General features: G+C 37.7%; 1 protein-coding gene across 2 annotated transcripts in view; it reads right to left on the bottom strand.

The window, feature by feature from the left end:
• Window positions 1-333: 333 nt before the first annotated feature.
• LOC124805306 (putative beta-carotene-binding protein) overlaps window positions 334-15506 on the bottom strand; it is a 95641-nt gene continuing 80468 nt past the window's right edge. For both annotated transcript variants that reach the window (XM_047265821.1, XM_047265822.1), the window contains 3 exons: window positions 10545-10681; window positions 4689-4841; window positions 334-1415 (listed from right to left, as the gene is read on the bottom strand). In XM_047265821.1, the coding sequence (XP_047121777.1) occupies window positions 1213-1415; window positions 4689-4841; window positions 10545-10681 (493 nt within the window). In that variant the 3' untranslated portion in view covers window positions 334-1212. The remainder of the gene's footprint in view (window positions 1416-4688; window positions 4842-10544; window positions 10682-15506) is intronic.

The raw sequence follows: 15506 nt of genomic DNA, 5'->3' as shown, positions 1-15506 counted from the left end.
ATTATGAAAAACGAGGAGCTTGACAGAAAACATATTCTTTCTACTGGCAGAAATATTTTAGGGGCATTATAACAGTTTTCGACACATATAAACTGAGGAAGAAAAAACTTTAAAAAATACCATTACTCAATCCAAATCGACATACTTAGTATAAGAAAATTTATTATTCATAGTTACTGTACAGTCCTCATTGACACGGACTTTCTTGAGAAGCTTAAAATAATACACGCAAAAAAATACACTGTGTAGTTCACCAGCAACCACGAAACTTTTATATTTTTGAAAAGAGAGAATTAATACAATGCCTCTAAGTATAATTGCATTATACTAGGTTTCAATTAGTAATTGATGGACAAACCGATCATTAGGCAACATCATAAATGTGTAAGCTGCAGAAAGTTAAGTTACTTAAAAGTGTATCATATAGTTTTCTCTTTCCAATTTTCACTACGCGCATTTTTTTAATCTCGTGTGCTCTACAAAACATGTAGTATAAGCCTATAGCTAGGGTCACAAAGTGGTGAAGCTAAGACAATGAATAAACAAAATGAATCAACGGGATATCTCAACAATGGGTAAAATTTCCTTACAAGTTCTAAGACTTCTGGATAATTTTAGTGACAATGGTCAGAGCGGAAGGAAAAGCTGTAGGTTTCCCTACTGCTTATAATTCTAGGTGTGTGGTTAACTTTCAGGACCCATAGAAATTACCAGCGCTAGAAATGGAACAGGAACTGAATCACAGAAGTGTGAGGAACAATTGGCGTGGCCGTGTTACTGTCACATCCCGTCATTTGCCTAATGTGGTTCAGGAAGACCACGGAAAATCCAAATCAGGATGATAAGTCGAAGGTTTTGAGCCCATTACTAGAATATGCAAGATGAATATCTTAAGTACAACATTACGTCACTCAACTGTTCACTGCTCATTCTACGTAAATGCTCTAGTTGCTGGTACGGAGGAAAGAACCCTAGAAGTTGGCACATTTTCACCTTGGAACTATAGGAAGCTCACAATATTATCTAACTACGTGCATGTTGTGTAAATGTTGGCTTCTTCGAAGATACGAATCCCAAACACACTGTTGTATTAATATTAAATTGCTAGGCTATTATATCCACTGAATTGTTAGTGCGGTGCTGGTTATTTTAATCTGTTAACTGGAGGAACGCGCCCAGTAAACTATAAAGCGTTCTATATCAGCAGGAAAATCAAAAATTGTGTGGGAAAACCGCTCTGTAGAAACCTCTGTAAGCGGGCGTCTTTGGAAACAGCTCGTCGTAGGGTACAGTATCGAAGACGGCTTGTGCATAATGGCGGAACACTTCGGCCAGCCACTTTTCCAGCGTTGGCTTCAAATTCGGTTCCACTACGTTCGCTGCAACGTTGTTGATGAACATATTACCAGCGAGCACTGTAAACAGAGAAACTACAGTCTTAAACAGATCAACTGAGACAAAGTGATTGTGAGGTTATTGCCTTACAAACTGTGGTCCGACCAGAACTTTTACTGTTGAAATGTGCAACCCAGTTATTAAGAATTAAGGAACTGAACAGCTTTTACTGTCATTGAGGCTGTGGTCATTACAGATGGAGCAGTTTCTCAATTGAAGAAGTGTAGGAATATAACCATCCATCGGTTGTTCAACTAAACAATTCCTAGATTCGCATGAACAGTTTTAGTGAGACCTTAGGCCACGAAAGTTGGTGTTTTTTATAGAAAAAGAGACGTTTTTTATTACAGTCTATATATCTCAAGTTCCTCTAATTCTTCTTTCAGTCTTGCCAGATTAAAACTACTGATCTAAGTCTAAGGAAGAATACATAGTATGTTGAAATGTTTATGAAAGACAAAACAAATACCATGGGAGGCTTAAAAGTAGCTTTCCACTTGAGGTTTTTTGACAAGTCACTCACGTATGACACTAGGTGATAGACGTGGAGTACATGCATAACTTTGCATTACATTAAAACAAAATGATATTCCCAATTCCTCCACGAATTTAATACACTGACGGAAAAAATCTCAGCACCAAAAATTGTTTAAGGTACTCTGGTGAAATTTCGGGAATAAATTTGTGTAGGTAACATATTTAACTGATAGACATCGCAAGACGACAGGTTAACCGCAAGTGCGAGTGTAGTGTCGCGGAATAGCAAAGAGTTGGAAACGTGGAAACGTGTCAAAGTTTCGTTGCCTATGCCGAGAGAAAGAGGCAGTAGTTTAGCCAAGAGGTAGGAGGATTGCACATATATCGGAATGTGTCGTGACACAGGGGCAATGGCCTGGTTACACACAAAAGGCGAGAGTGAATTGCTTAGCATTGCGGAGAGTTTCGTAGAGTGCAAGACAGAGGTATAGCGTCAGCTGTACTGCATTTCACAACTTCACGTAAGTCTGCCGTAACAACACGTAACTCTGTCGCAAGAACACCTAAGGGGCGAGTACGACAGATGAATCAGCAGTATAACTGGAACGAATGCGTTCATTACAAATGAGCATGACGTCAGGACGTCGCTCGTGCTTCCTTTAAATACGCCAACTTTGATAGCAACAAGGCACTCACAGTTAGACTTGCAGTTAGATGTGTACTGGGTCGCTGTGTAGCGGTCAGCTCGGTGATCGACATGTTAATCTTTATTAAGGAGATGTTGCAGTAAGGGTGGCCCATCCAGCAGCAGACGCGAGGGGACAGTACCAGCTCCGGTCCTCTCTGCTGCCGCTGTCAATCATCAACCCAGGATTAGCAGACATCGCGGCAGACTCGCTCGCCGCCAATGCTGACCACATCAGTGAGCCGTCGTCGAAATCGTGTGGGACCTAGGCCCTGTGCATCCGCTGTCACAACCGGGTGAGCCGACGACGCTGGGGGACTGCAGCCCGTTCCGCCCGTCCACCACGGGCGAGCCACCAGGAGGAGCATGGAAGATGACGGGGTGGGATGGAGTACACTCCGCACTACGAGAACGCCTCTCGTGCCGACAGCAGCAGGACTTCAACCCGGAGCCTCCTACGCACAGCGGCTTGCTGTCCGCAGCCGAGCCGGCCGGCCAGCCGGGTGCCACCAGCCACGCGCGGCCGAAGTACGAAGTAAGGACATTACTTCGCTACGTCACAGCGCGCGGCGCTGCGCTGGCAAGACTGTGCGGCCCGGAGCTGGTGTCATCGCTACGAGTCAGCGAGGACTCGGGGAAGGTCATTGATATCACCAAGCTCAGCCAGCCTGTGCTACGCGGGCCACATTGTACTCGGCGGGAATAAAGGTGTTATGAATTAATAATGTTTCTTTTGCGTTTCTGACGCGTCCACAGTCATTTCCTAGCATCCTGACAACTGGAGAGGTCACCGCTCGGCCATCCAGTCCACCATAGGTGACCAGGACCACCGGGGCACCTACACGAGGAAGCCATTGCAAATGTGAAATGCTGATACGTTAATAACACATGTAACCATCTGAACGTTGAATACAAGCATGCAAACGTGCATGTATTGTGTTGTACAGGTGCCACATGTCAGTTTTTGAGATGAAGTTCCACGCCTGTTGCACTTGGTCTGTCTGTACCCGGACGGTTAATGCTATTTGTGAATGACGTGAGTTGTCATCTGATGACATCCCATATGTGCTCGACTGGAGACAGATCTGGTGATCGAGCAGGCCAAGTCAACATGTCGACAATTACAGAGTGTGCTGGGTTACAACAGCGATATATGGACGAGTGTTATCCTGTCAGAAGACACCCCCTAGAATACTGCTCAATAATGGCCTGATTACAATACAATGTTGCAGTTAGGGTAAGTAGTATAACGACGAGATCAATACTATTGTCATATGAAATCGCATCCCAGACAATAACTCCAGTGCATCTATCAAGCAGACAGGTTGGTTGTAGGCCCTCAATTGGCCTCCCCTGATCAACACGACTATCAGAGCACACAACAGAACTCTACCCTGCCTTCCAATGGTCTCTCGCCCGACATCACTGAAGTTACAAACGGTGATGGTTTGGGGTCAGTGGTATGCACGCTATAGGATATCTGGCCCGGGACTGTCCTTGAAGTAACCGATTTGTAACAGTACTTTGTGTCAATTGGGTGCCAACTGCTGCTGAAACGTCTGCTGTAGATGCATTACGATGCGCAAGAGCCATACACTGAACACCATGGTCTTCCCTCTTCGTAGTGCCACGTGGCTCTCCAGAGTTTGATCTTCTTACAATCTCGTGACCACCGAAGTCAGCTATCGTGCATAGTGGTTACTTTCCTGCCAAATCTTTCTACAATAGCGCACGTGGCACATCCTGCGTCTCGTGTAGTAACACGACCTCGCTCAAACTCAGTGAGATGTTGATAATGGCGTCTGTGACATCTTAAAGGCATTATTGACTAGCATCAACACGCCACTTCCAGTTCCAAAGATAACTCACGTTCACAACCGTTGCAGAGTGTATTTAAAGCAAACCTGATCTTCATCGACATAGTGGCGGTATCAGCGTCACTCTAATGCGACTGGCACGAAATCTGAACAGACATCCTCTCTCAGATGTAGTAACATGCCTTGCAACTTTAGATTATGTTTCTCAGCTTCTTCTTGGTGCTGCAATTTTTTTACGTCAGTGTATTGGTGTGCTCTGTTCTACCTAAGACTAAAGTGAGTGTTGTTTATAGATTTTTTATTCAGTAACGTACCTAGAGGCTGGTAGTCCCCAAAGAGACCAGTGAGCTCATACTGAGACCTGCCTAAGGCCAATGCGACTTGGACAGTGTCTAGCTTCAGATATGACCGTCCTCCCTGGCCGCTCTCAAGGTGTCCAGAATATGTGACGTCCACGGCGCCACCACCTGAAATGCGATATGTATGTACTTCTCTCTTCATGTACGTTTTTTTATAGCCACACATCCAAACATGAAAATGACGTTTTGATAAAGGGACGATTTAGTAGTCTTTAAAATACGTTGTGTTTTTTCTTCTGACCGCACCTGCAAATAAAAATAATTTCTTGGTACCGGTAATATAGCATTTAAAACAACAATGTAGCGTAGCAAGTAAGATATTAGTGCCAACATAACTGCTGCTCTGCTTTTTTATAAATAGCAGCTGAGGAAGAGGAATAACAACATAATAACATGGTTTTCAACATACATTCACCATTTTTTTAATTGATTTTCCCTTTCGAATCTTAATTATTTTCACAGTCGGGCGAAAGACTTATGAACGTCTGATTTTCAGTTTGTAACAGTCACGTGTCAATTATCACTTAGGTAATCTCCCCTCAGCAAAGTGCTTCACACGTCGTTAGACATTACGTTTCCTTCATCTTGTAATGTTGTTGGTTTTTTTTTTTTTTTTTTTTTTTTTTTTTTTTTTAGTTTTCGTTCACTTTTCTGTAATATGTCTCTTACTTCCACACTTTCCCCTTCTTTCAAGTTTCTTTATTTTCACACTAATGCGATAGTTAATGTCCCGCATAATACATCGTGCTCTCAACTATCCATTTTAATAGAACAGTTTATTGGATTACCTTACTGAGGGAACTGCATCACTCAGTGAGCGTTCGTTCAACAACTATCTGTTTGCGAACTAGTGATAGTTATTCACAATGTGCTCACAAGGGAACATTAAAGGCAATAACTAGGGCCATCCTTTACATCTACATCCACACTTATTCTCCGCAAGTCACCGAGAGGGACGTCGGGTAGAATACCCTGTACCACAATTAGTCATTTCCTTTCGTGTTCAACCCGAAAAATAGAGCGAAGGAAACACGACTATCTGTATGCCTCCACACAAACTCTAATCTCTCTGATCTTATCTTCTTGGTTCTTACGTAAAGCGTACGTTGGTGGCAGTAGAATAGTTCCGCAGTCAGCCTCAGTTGCCAAGTCTCTAGATTTTATCAATAGGGAAAGAACGTCGCTTCCCTCCTGAGATGCTCATTTGAGTTTCTGAAGCACCTCCGTAATACTTGCGGGTTCTTAAAATCTACCGATTACAAATCTAGCAGCTAGCTCTGCATTGCTTCAATGTCTTTCCTTAATCCGATCTTGTGCGGATCCTGAACACTCGAACAGTACTCAGTAATAGGTCGCACTAGTCACCTATATGTGGTCTCGTTTACACATAAACCACACTTTCCTAAAACTCCCCCAATAAACCTAAGTCGATCACGCGCCTTCCCTACCACAATCCTTACATGCCTGTTGCAATTCATATTACTTTGCAACGTTACGCCTACATATTTAGTAGATTTGACTTTTTTAAGCCGCACACTACTAATGCTGCTCTCGAACATTATTAGTAGGTTTTCTCTACTCATCGGCATTAACTTATATTTTTCTACATTTGGAGCTAGCTGCCATTCATCACGTCATCTAGAAGCTTCGTCTAAGTCATCTTGTATTCTCCTAAAGTCCCTCAACGACGAAACCTTCCCATACATCTTAGCATCATCAGTAAACAGCCCCAGACTGCTGCTTACCCTGTCCACCAGACCATTTTTGTATACAGAAAACTGATTCACTGCTTTAGGTGTGCTACTCCATTTACGTGTGCTACTCCGTTCTTCATTATGTTGATCACCCTTATTCTTAGACACTGCAACTCATTTTTACTTGACGAACGAATAAGAGCGCCGACCACCGACTCCCTTAGAGTATCAGTGATTGGTACAAACGACCAGGAAGTCTGTCGTGTTTATTCGTTCGGCAGTGGCAGGTCATAATAATGTAACATTTCAAGTGATCACGGTTCTAGGCGCTTCAGTCTGGAACCGCGCGACCGCTACAGTCCCAGGTTCGAATCCTGCCTCGGATATGGATTTGTGTGATGTTCTTAGGTTAGTTAGGTTTAAGTAGTTCTAATTTCTAGGGAACTGGTGACCTCAGATGTTAAGTCCCATAGTGCTCAGAGCCATTTGAACCATTTTTTCAAATGATTAACTTTCTCGTAGACCCTGTACTGCCCAAAATAACAGGCATTTTCAACTTTTCTCTGACCTCCAGCATCTTCCCGACGTCCTGGAAGCATGATGTACTCATAAACCCGTTACCCAAGAAGGGACCTACCAAAGTTCCTTCCGACTACAGGTCCATTTGCATTCTACCAACAATACCCAAGGCTTTAGAACATAGAGTCCACGAACAATTTACCAGTTGTCTAACATCAAATAACCTTTTAGATAAATACCAGCTGGGTTTCAGGCAAAATTGCAGCACGACGACCCCTCTTGTAAAAGTCACTGATGAATTGAAACAAGCTATGGACAAAGAGTAGACGACCATTATGTGCTTCTGGATTTCAGAAAAACTTTCAAAGCAGTTAATTTGATATTCAACTTGCTAAATTTAACCTTCAAAATTTTCTACACATGCTGTATAATCGTTCCACTCATACCTTACATCTTGCCAACAATATGTAATGACTCGAATTAAGAGGTCGAAATGGAGGAATGTAGAATCTGTGGTCCCACAGGTATCAGTATAGGGCCCATTGATTTCTCATTCTATATTGATGTGTCAACTGTTCTCTCCCACTGCAAATATCATCTATACTCCAGTGACCCTCAGTTATATCTAAGTACAAGTCCAACAAACGTACACAGTCATCTGCCTGTAAATACTGATCTACTTGCCATACGTGAGGGGCACATCACATAGGTTTGAAAATCAACCAATGTAAAATGTAAGCAATCTTAGTCCCTCACCACAGAATTATTACCACGCAGTTCACCGAATTTTTCCGTCCATAATACTTAACGGCATAGATATAACCTTTTCTTTTTCCCAAAAGAACTTGGGGTCAATTCAGCATCATCACTTAGAGGCCGGCCGGTGTGGCTGTGCGGCTCTAAGCGCAGTTTGGAACCGCGTGACCGCTACGGTCGCAGGTTCGAATCCTGTCTCGGGCATGGATGTGTGTGATGTCCTTAGGTTAGTTAGGTTTAAGTAGTTCTAAGTTCTAGGGGACTGATGACCACAGATGTTAAGTCCCATAGTGCTCAGAGCCATTTGAACCATTTGAACCATCATCACTTAGGACTGAAACACAGCTGCAGACTCTAAGATGGTGGCAGCGTAGCTTCATTCACTACAGAAATAGACAAAAGTATTTCCTTTCAAGCGTCAAAGGAAGCTCGTAGAGCCACTAATGTTCCCCACACTTGATGCTGCTCTCCAAGGACTTTTGTACGAAAGCTCACACACATTAGAATTGGAGACGAAAACTTGTGAGCGATGCATTTGTGATATGTGATATTTAGACATATCACTCCTGCCTATGGACAATCATCATGGTTACGTGCCCATAAGCGCAGAGACGATCACACTCCACACTGATCAGCCAGAACATTTTGACCACTGACCTACTACCGATATAAACCCATCCACGCGATAGTAGCCCCATCTGGTGAGGAATGACTCCTTGTCAGACACACTTACGATGCATCTGTCGGTGAGCTTGCTACCCATGTGAAGAATGGGGACTGAACGCGATCTACCTGAGTTTGACCAAAGGGAGATTGTGATGGCCTGGAGGCTCGGCACGACTGCACGAGTTGTCCGGTGTTAGAGGAATGCTGTGGTGAGTGTCTTCAAAACCAATGTGAAACCAATTCCGGACATAGTGGGGTTGGCGGTCACCCCTCGTTACAGATGCCGGACGTCATAGAGGGGGCTGGTGGGTAAAACAGAAGAGGCGGCCAACCGTGGCAGAGCTAACATCACACAATGGGTCGACGACACATACCTTTGCCAATGTTAAGACCATGATGTCAGCAACTATTACTGAAATGGACACTTGACCATCGGCACTAGACGCTGGTGTAGTGGCAGACTGTTACATGGTCTGATGAATCCATCACATTGTTCATTGTGGCGATTGGAGGTCGCGAATCTATTGTCTTCCAGGGTAACAACTCTTTGACTCAGAGACAAGCTGCTGGAGGCTCCATGTTTTCCAATAGCACTGGCATTTTTCAACAAGGTAATGTGCCTCCAACTTGCCAGAAATGAAACTGATCGTAAACATCTGCGATGTGATAGAACGTGGAGCAGGAGTTCATCATCCCTTCCCCAGAATTTATAAGAATTAGGTGATTTCTGTGTGCAGATGTGGTACCAACTCCCTCCAGCGACCTACAAAGGCTTCAATGTTTCCATGCTACGATGTGTCGCCACTGTTATCCGTGCCAAAGGTAGACATACTCGCTCTTAGGTAGGAGGTCATAGTGTTCTCTCTGATCAGTGTATGTCCACTCTTTCGTCTTCTCTATCATTGCACTCCCTTTCATTTAACTCCAGCTTTTACATTGGTAGCCGGCCGGTGTGGCCGACCGGTTCTAGGTGCTTCAGTCTGGAACCGCGCGATCGCTACATTAGCAGGTTCGAATCCTGCCTCGGGCATGGGTGTGTGTGATGTGCTTAGGTTAGTTAGGCTTAAGTAGTTCTAACTGGATGACCTCAGAAGTTAAGTCCCATAGTGCTCAGAGCCATTTGAACCATTTTTTACATTGGTATCTGAACATTACAACTGAAGTATGTTTCTCACCAAAGTAAAATCCTCTCTTTATTATCACATAACACTGCCATGTTCTCTCCATTCATTTCCTGCATTAGGAACCCGAGTTATGAACAACATTCCTTAAAAAACGAGAGAAATTACATTCCTTCCAAACTTCAAAAATGCAGTTGATGCCCCAACTTCTGTTAGCCTGCAGCTAACTCATGTCAGTCTTCTCTCTGTCCAACTTTTTGTCCCCCTTGTTGGCAAAGTCCTTTACTTAAATTCTGTTCTTTCCTAATGGTAACTGTCCCTGTCATTTCAATCTACTCTTTCTTTATCACTTCTGCTCCCACAATACTCAAAATGTATTCAAATGTGCTATATTAATCTATACTATTCTTAATGCCCTTTACTATTGCTATAAAAAGTGAATTATTGTTTTCATTATTATTATTATTATTATTATTATTATTATTATTATTATTATTATTATTATTATTATTATTCCTGTGAATGTTTTGTCATATCTTTGGTATGTGTTACCATCGTCAGATGTAATAGATTGCCTCAAGGGCCTAACCTGGTCCATCAAAGTTCTGAATAAATAAATGATGTATTTCATCTTCTGTGTATCAGACCTCTTTCTGTTAAAAATTAACTGTCTTATTACAATTCTACATTTGTCAAATGCAGTACTTACAGAAAATAGATGTATCTTTGATTATAATTATGGTAAAGAACAGCATAAAACTCTACGAGTACTTGCTCCATAAACTATAATTAAACATAACAGCACCCCAGATGCTCCAGAAAACACAACATGAGTTATAACACTAACTCTGACACAGAAACTGGCTCTCACAGTTTGTCTAATTAATGATGGAGCCATTTCTGGTATCAAACATGAAAAATTTGAGAGAGTTTCTGCATCCATGTCATCATTCTTTTTACTTCTGCCTCTCGGATTTAGATTAAATATGCTACTATACTTCCAGAATATTCCGTTTTTCTATCATGAGGAGATATTTTTGCATGGAAATACTTACCCATCACACTCTTGAAGATTCCAGTGCCCTCCAAAGGTATGCCAAGTACATGGGCGGCCAAAGTGTATGCACCTTCTAACGTGTAAATGCCATCACTGTGAGCGACAATGCGGATACGTTTGCTAAAGGAATCCACCCTGGAAAAGAAAACAGAATGTAGTGATATGAGCGATCAAGAAAAAAGAGAGAGCGGAGGCGACGTGACTAGCGACATACAGGGTAAGCCAAGACGAAAGGTACATGCTTTGAGGGGAGATAGTAAGGGGAGATAGTATTTGTGATTCTGAACAAAACACTTCATCTAGCCCTATGCCCCATCCCGGATAGTTGCTGAGATCTAACACATTTAATTCACATTGGTAGAAGATAAATATAGGTTCTGGCTCAGTTTTTGTAAGTTAGCTAACTCACTCATTCACTAACTCAACACAACTTACACTTGTCTTCTGCTGCAGTTGAATATTTTAGGTCAAACTCACTTATTTTCATTAAAAAACTTATATTTTATAATAGGTTACTTAGAAAAATCAAAAGGTAGCAATCTTTTATCACATTCACTTTTTAAAAAAAAAATATTTTTTCTCACAAAAGATGAATGTAAGAAAATAAATTTAACATATTTTTATGGAAGATGCATGTAAGAAGAAAAAAATTTATTCATTCTCACAATGAACAATTCATATTAAAATTTTACTGGCTAGTAGTTCAATGTATTTCATTGTAAGAGATGAATGCTACAAAATAAGAAACAACTGTTCTATCCCTTACCCAGCCATAAGATTTTCATGAAATGTCGATTGTACATGTCTTTTTAGTGTTTTTTACCCTACAATTCTACCACATTCACATGTAACCTTAATTTTCTGCTAATAAGATACATGTTCATTACATATATTAGATATCCATATTACAATACTCATCTTTATGTAATTCTTCAATGTTCTTTCTAACCATGCAATTACTACACTGCTTTAGCTCTCTGGTAGTGTCCATTTGAAGATTACAAAATTCCATAGGTTAAAAATAAAATTTAAAAAAAATTCGTGAACTACATCCCAGACCATAGAATTTATTATTTATATTTTTAACTTTCTTCATTCCTTTATATTTCAGTTTCATATGTCCATCAACTAATCGAAAATTAATTAATTAAATTAATAAATTTAATTTATTAATTAATAATTTAGAATATCTGTCTCATAAAATAATTTTAAATTCATTATTAAGCTCCATATAAATCTTTACTCCATATCTAGTATTAAATGTTCACATACAGTAATATTTGATAAAACATTTGTCGCTAACTTAATTATTTTCTTAATCTACTTTGAGACACTACCATTACTGAGCTTCTTGATTAGAGTCCCCATTTATATAGACAAATTTTGATTAGATTTTTTACAATCATAATGTAAATATGGTAATGTACCTAACTTATTTTCCAAAACATACCTTTTGTCATCATGAGGACTCTATGCTTTCTTCTTTATTTCAATTGTATAGACTTCGTGATTTACCACATCAAATCATATTTATTTTTCTGTATTGTTCTCTATTGTTAAATGAACAACGTTTATAATCTTCTGAGGTTATTCTATATTTAATAATACATTTGTTCATGCCTTTAGATTTTTCTTTGTTTTATCACTAAATTTATAAGCATACATTTTTGCTCTCAAACCACAAAATTCTTCCATTATTTTTCCATTGCATTAGTCATTTATTTTCCCAGAGACTTTCTAATTTACTTACTCCATAAGTATTAGTTTATGGTTAAACATTTGTATCAAAGTAATCAATCATCAATTTTTGTATGTGGAAATAATTGTCATTGTATTGATAACACTACTCCATATTTTCTTTATATTTTTGTTTTATCATTCTACAGTGAAAATCAGGCATCAGTTCATTAGATAAATCAAATATACTCATTCCAGTGTCGATTGGTTCTTTGGATCTAATTTTTGTTTTATTCATAGGAATAGCAACTAGACTTTCGATAAATAGTTCTTACTTTAAATTTTGTTTTAGCTATAAGTTTGTCTCACTCTTTTCTGCCTAAAACTAATTTTATAACCAACCTATTTCCCATATTTTCAATTGTCTTACCAAATACTGAATAATTTTTCAGTTTATAGAAATCATTTTCAAAATAATTTTTGGCTTTAGTTCTCATTCTTGTGTTTAAATCTATATACTTCTTGAACCAATCCGATTGTTTAAATTTTAAAACTCTGTATATTTTTGTTATTTTCATTCCCAATGATGGACACACTGTGCGATTTCTATAGTGAACTAAATCATTAAATTTGTGTTCTAAAGTAGTTAATAATTTTCTTTCTTTAGTTCCTGGCACAATTTTATTTTTAGGACCAATGGTACATCTTCATGTAAATCATGTAATTCTTTTGTCTATTCTAAACCTACTTCAGATATATATCCAGTTTTTACAGTATCTGATACTTCATATATTTTTGTACAGTCAAAGGTATTTAGTTCATCTGATTCAAATTCACATATGGTCAAGATAGACTTATAGCATAACCATATAAATTATTCACATCTAAATATGCTAAATAATTTGATACCATTTTATCATCAAAATCTTCCATATATTTGTTATTTGCTTCAACATATCTTTTAGAACATTGCAATATTGTTTCGCTTATTCCCTTTTCAACCATTAATCTCATATCATAATTGTGAAATAAATAAAGATGTTGTTTAGTCATTTTCAGCCTGGTGCTATAAAATACTGGGGTGGGTGGAAAACATAAGCTTTAATACAAGTATTTCTTAAATTTTCGTACACATCAGCCAATAACAAACAATAGCTCAGGTTTAAGATACAAATCATTATATTCGCCAAGATTTTTCACATAAAGCTTTTCCCAAATTAATTTTGCATATTTATAGTCTCCATCACTTATTTTACAGTCAGTGAATTATAAAATTTTCTTTTTGGTGGTAATTGTGTCACTTCAAATTTTTCCCAAGAATCCATGAAATTATATCCACAAATTGAATAACTCTTGTGAGAAAATAGTTTAATACTCTTTGATTGTTACTTTTTCAAATTTCATGAAAGTGTCAAATAAAGAGCCATAAATTTAAAAGCATCAATAAATCTCATTATCAAACTTTCTTTCTTCTGACCAAAACTAAGGCATCAATCTTCATCACTCAGTATTTAGGCTACTTCTTATTTCATATCCAAGTTCTTTTACAAACAGGCATGAATCGTATTCAGATAAATTGTGTAAAGAAATTTGTACAAAACTAAGATATTTTATCTGTAAATTACATTAATCATATAATGGATTTATATATTTTCCAGTTAAATGATCATCATGTAAACCTTTTTATTTTTGTTGAGGAATGACATTGACAAAATCAATATTTTTGAATCTTTTATATGAAATTAAAATAGCAGGATTTTTTTATATTACAAACAAACTGAATATAAACATATATTTTTGCCATAAACCAAAGGCTACCTCTGTTACTTCCAACATTTTTCTTATTCCATTTACACATATTAGTTCTATAACTACCAAATGAATCTCGTACACCACATCTACATCTCTTCATAAAATTTAGAGTCTGTTTACTTAATTCACTGGTGACCTGAAGATTGGATGTTAACTGAACTAACACTCATGATTCTCGTAATAAATCATCAGTCTTTTGAGTTATTTCAGGTGTTGATGGAATATTGAAATAAGAAAAATCAAATAAATATTTTACTGCATAATTCTCATTACTGCTAATTACTGTTTTGACAAACAATAAGAGTACAAGTAAATTCATATATATATATATATATATATATATATATATATATATATATATATATATATATATATATATATATATACTTAAAATATTATAAGATTAATCAAAACAAAAGCATCAATGGTATTTGTTAATGATTCTGAATGTGGTATTTATATTTTTTAATAATACAAATAACAAATCTAATAAAACCGTTTTCTATTAAATGGAGTCAAATAAAGATCTATTCAACAACAAGCTTACATACAGTTATAAGCAAGTGTTTATTATAATTGATGAAGGAAAATAATCTATGGTTTTATGCACATCAAGTTGCAGATCTTTTAGAACATAGTGGACATAGGAAAGCAATTGAAGACTTTGTTAAATAAAAGTATTGTAAATCATTTGAAAATCTTAATAATCGCATTACAGAACTACCTTAAGATATATAAAAAATCCAACAAAATCATCAATGAACATCGTTTATATCCTTTAATTTTGAGATCCAAAATGCCATTTGCAGAATTTTTTCATAATTGGGATTATGAAGTAGTTCTACCATCAATTAGAAAATATGGAAAACATAAAATTAAAAAATAAATAAAAGAGATGTATAAACCTCAAATAACTCACAAAAAATATAAATGGAAATCCAGACAATCACTTTGAAAACTTTAATGGGCTAATAGATCGAGCTATAGAAAAGTTACATCAGAAAATGGAGTACTAAATCCATTATTACCTGATGTTGTTTCTCAAACAGTGAATAAATGGAAATTTAAGACAAACTTTTGTTATTTTCAATTATTTGGTGGTGATTAAGATTATAATTATTATGTAATTAGAACACAAAGAATAAGTATGCAACAATGATTCATACAACTGGGACATCCAAACTGTGAAGAAATGTTACAACTTAATTAAAGTTTCAGTACATTTTTTACATTTCAGTAAGCAGATATGGTTTACATTTGCATAGTTAAAAAATTTAATAAGATTTAAATTATTGTGCCATTCTGTCATCGTCATTTGATTCCAAAATAAGTTCACAAAACATGAGTAAGTCACCTGATACAGGTACAGTTTTAACTGACTGATTTAGAGCTATAAATATTTTATTTTATTTTCAAGTAATGAATTAGTGAACTGAGTTGGTCATAAATTCGTTAATTTATGTCTTTTTAT

The sequence above is a fragment of the Schistocerca piceifrons genome, chromosome 7 (assembly GCF_021461385.2).
Source record: "Schistocerca piceifrons isolate TAMUIC-IGC-003096 chromosome 7, iqSchPice1.1, whole genome shotgun sequence".
NCBI classification, from domain to species: domain Eukaryota; kingdom Metazoa; phylum Arthropoda; class Insecta; order Orthoptera; family Acrididae; genus Schistocerca; species Schistocerca piceifrons.
The sequence above is the reverse complement of the archived record's forward strand: the minus strand, read 5'-3'. Positions and strand labels throughout refer to the sequence as shown.